Source organism: Hypomesus nipponensis, chromosome 17, assembly GCF_054491055.1.
Source record: "Hypomesus nipponensis isolate SF chromosome 17, ASM5449105v1, whole genome shotgun sequence".
NCBI lineage: Eukaryota > Metazoa > Chordata > Actinopteri > Osmeriformes > Osmeridae > Hypomesus > Hypomesus nipponensis.
The window spans coordinates 320,425-322,867 of record NC_140377.1 but is presented as its reverse complement, the minus strand read 5'-3'; the positions used below and the strand labels follow the sequence as shown (position 1 = coordinate 322,867).

Genomic DNA, 2,443 nt, shown 5'->3' with positions numbered 1-2,443 from the left:
CAGGACCACATTCCTAATGGTATTGATATGTGTGACTGTTCATCAATAGCAGACTGATTTGCACATTAAAACAATTTTTTTCCCATTCAAAATCATGGACATAGGACACAACCCTAACAGACATTTTGTCACACCAGCTTGCATCTAAATTGCAACTATCCAAAAAATGTAGGTTAACTGATAAGTCACGTGAAATCACAACAAATGCATTTTTAAAATAAAGTTAAGCCTTAATATGGGGGTTGGGGTAGTGGTAAAGCCTTTTACTGCAGACCAAAGGGCTACAGTTTCTAAATTCCCCTGTGCATTGCTTTGGATTAAAGTCTCCGCTAAATAAATACACGAGCCTACATTATTATTATTAGTGTGTCCACTCAGCCCTTCATTATAAAATGATAACCAGAATAGAAGGGCTTCTGGATACAGCTGGATTTGCGAGATCTGTGACAGACAACGGTTTTAATATATTTACACCACATTAGAAGACAGCACATGGCATCTGACATGAATGGAAAATGGGAAATCCCGTTCATCCCAGTCTTTCATTTGGAGAAACATGCAGTTCCAAAAGGTATATGTGATTTTAATGAAAGGAGAAGGCTCAGATGGATTCATTAGCAAGTCACATTCAAGTTTTATAATTTCACAAGGTATGTCAAGACTGGAAAGATATTCGTTACTCTTCCAACTTTTCCAGATCTAGGAATTTCCATCAGTATGTGACAGGCTCCCCACAGCATCACACTGGTGTGCCCTCCTGCCTCTGTCGCTCGTCCTCCTGACTGCTGAAGTAGTCTTTGCTGAGTAGAACATCCCTCTTAAGGGGCAGCGTGGGTTCCTGCCCCCTGGCAGAGCCCCCCCCCTGGGCCAGGATCATGGCCCGGAGCAGCGGAGGGTACGACACGTAGCGCACCGGGAGCTCTGGGAGAGGCTCGTACTTCTTGAAATTCTCCTCTTCGTGTTTTGGCACCAGCCGCCAATCATGATATATGCTTTTTTCCACTTCTTTTACCTCGCTCTCCTGCTTTCCTGCAAAGCAGAAAGTGTTAACTAACTACTTTGTATGCAAATAACATGTTAAGACTAATTGTAATTACAACTCAGTCAGCAGATAAGCCCCTTACCTTTATAGGTCAGGATGCCCCATGCCTTGCCGTGGTCCATGTTCTAAAGAGAGACAGAATAGTCATCTGGAAGCAATATCCTTCATTTTATCACTAGTTAAGGTTATACTTAGGGTTTGAAATAAGAGGGGGATTGGGGGGAGTTTGACCCCCCTAATTAAGACTTTGCCCCCCCCAAAAAAAGGTAAAAACAATCAATACACGCCCTGAAGAAGAAGTTGACCCCCCTGATTGTCATTGTATAATTTGCACTCTGGTTATACTGATGTGCCACCAGAGATTATCTAACATTTTGTAAACCCCCTCCTCTCACCTCAGCAACGTAATCCACCTTTACTTTAGTTATTTGCCAGTAGCTGGGCTCCGGGTGGTCGACCAACCAGGATTTGCGTGTGAAGATGCGTCCCACTCCAAACAGCCTCAGCCCAGACAGCAGGGTGAACAGGCGGCTTTCCCTGCCAACATCCTCCCAGGCCAACACTGGCAGTGTCTTTCCTGTGTGCGGTCGTTTCATGGTTTTGTAGTCCAACGCATACTTCTCAGACTCCCGTGGTTGCGCCTTCAGCTCACGATATGCGCGGATCTTGCGAGCCATCTCAGCGATCAAACGGACACGCTTCTTTTTCACCATTGTTGATAGATGTATCGACCACTGACTGAACCTGGGTGGATATAGTTCATACAACTATATTTCAGATAAACTATATTCAAAAAAACAGACTGTCCGACAATGATAAACTATCATCCCCACTTCTTAAACCAATGGCTACATCACCACATGACAACATGCCAAAGCCATTTGAGTGGCTTGGAAGTAAATATAGATTTCAGCTTCGCCGCTCTCAGCAGACAAAATCGCAAGTGCAAACACATTTCGCAGATTAGTCTGGTTCCCAGGCTACCTGCAGTTTAAATAAAAAAGCCACTCTCGTTTACAATGTTAACTGTAGTGTCAAAGACGTAGGCTATGTATGTTAGAGACGTCTGCTTTATTATGACAGATGCCCAGTGAGTTAGCTTGCTAGCGTTAGAGACGATTATCCCCAGCTATTTAAGCGGGTTAAAAAGTTAATCAACATTGTCATGCCCGTGATTATCTAATCATTGATACGATGGTAAAACACTGAACATTTACCTTGCGTTAAACTTAATAACTTGACCTCCACACGGCTGTGCTTCTATATGTCCGTGTACAAATAGTTCCGACTACGACGCCTTGATGTCATTTCCGGCTAACCGAGGTTCCGTTTAGAACTGCGCCAGTCTTTGTGTATTTGGATAGACTTTAGACTGCCATGAAGTAGAGATGCATGGCATTT

At 43.6% G+C, this 2,443-nt stretch overlaps 1 protein-coding gene across 1 annotated transcript; it reads right to left on the bottom strand.

Moving 5' to 3' along the window:
* Nucleotides 1–440: 440 nt before the first annotated feature.
* mrps34 (mitochondrial ribosomal protein S34) lies at nt 441–2,373 on the bottom strand. Its single transcript, XM_084676698.1, has 4 exons — nt 2,260–2,373; nt 1,438–1,786; nt 1,125–1,167; nt 441–1,029 (listed from the first exon to the last, which is right to left on the bottom strand). Exons 2-4 carry the CDS (start codon nt 1,753–1,755, stop codon nt 740–742), a joined length of 651 nt encoding a protein of 216 aa, XP_084532824.1. The 5' UTR covers nt 1,756–1,786; nt 2,260–2,373; the 3' UTR covers nt 441–739.
* Nucleotides 2,374–2,443: the final 70 nt, after the last annotated feature.

Coding starts and splice junctions, on each gene's coding strand:
- mrps34 (XM_084676698.1), bottom strand. CDS start 1,755: ATGGTGAAAAAGAAGCGTGTCCGTTTGATCGCTGAGATGGCTCGCAAG. Junction 1,168..1,437: donor AGGTGGATTACGTTGCTGAG/GTGAGAGGAGGG, acceptor GTCTCTCTTTAG/AACATGGACCACGGCAAGGC. Junction 1,030..1,124: donor GGGCATCCTGACCTATAAAG/GTAAGGGGCTTA, acceptor TCTGCTTTGCAG/GAAAGCAGGAGAGCGAGGTA.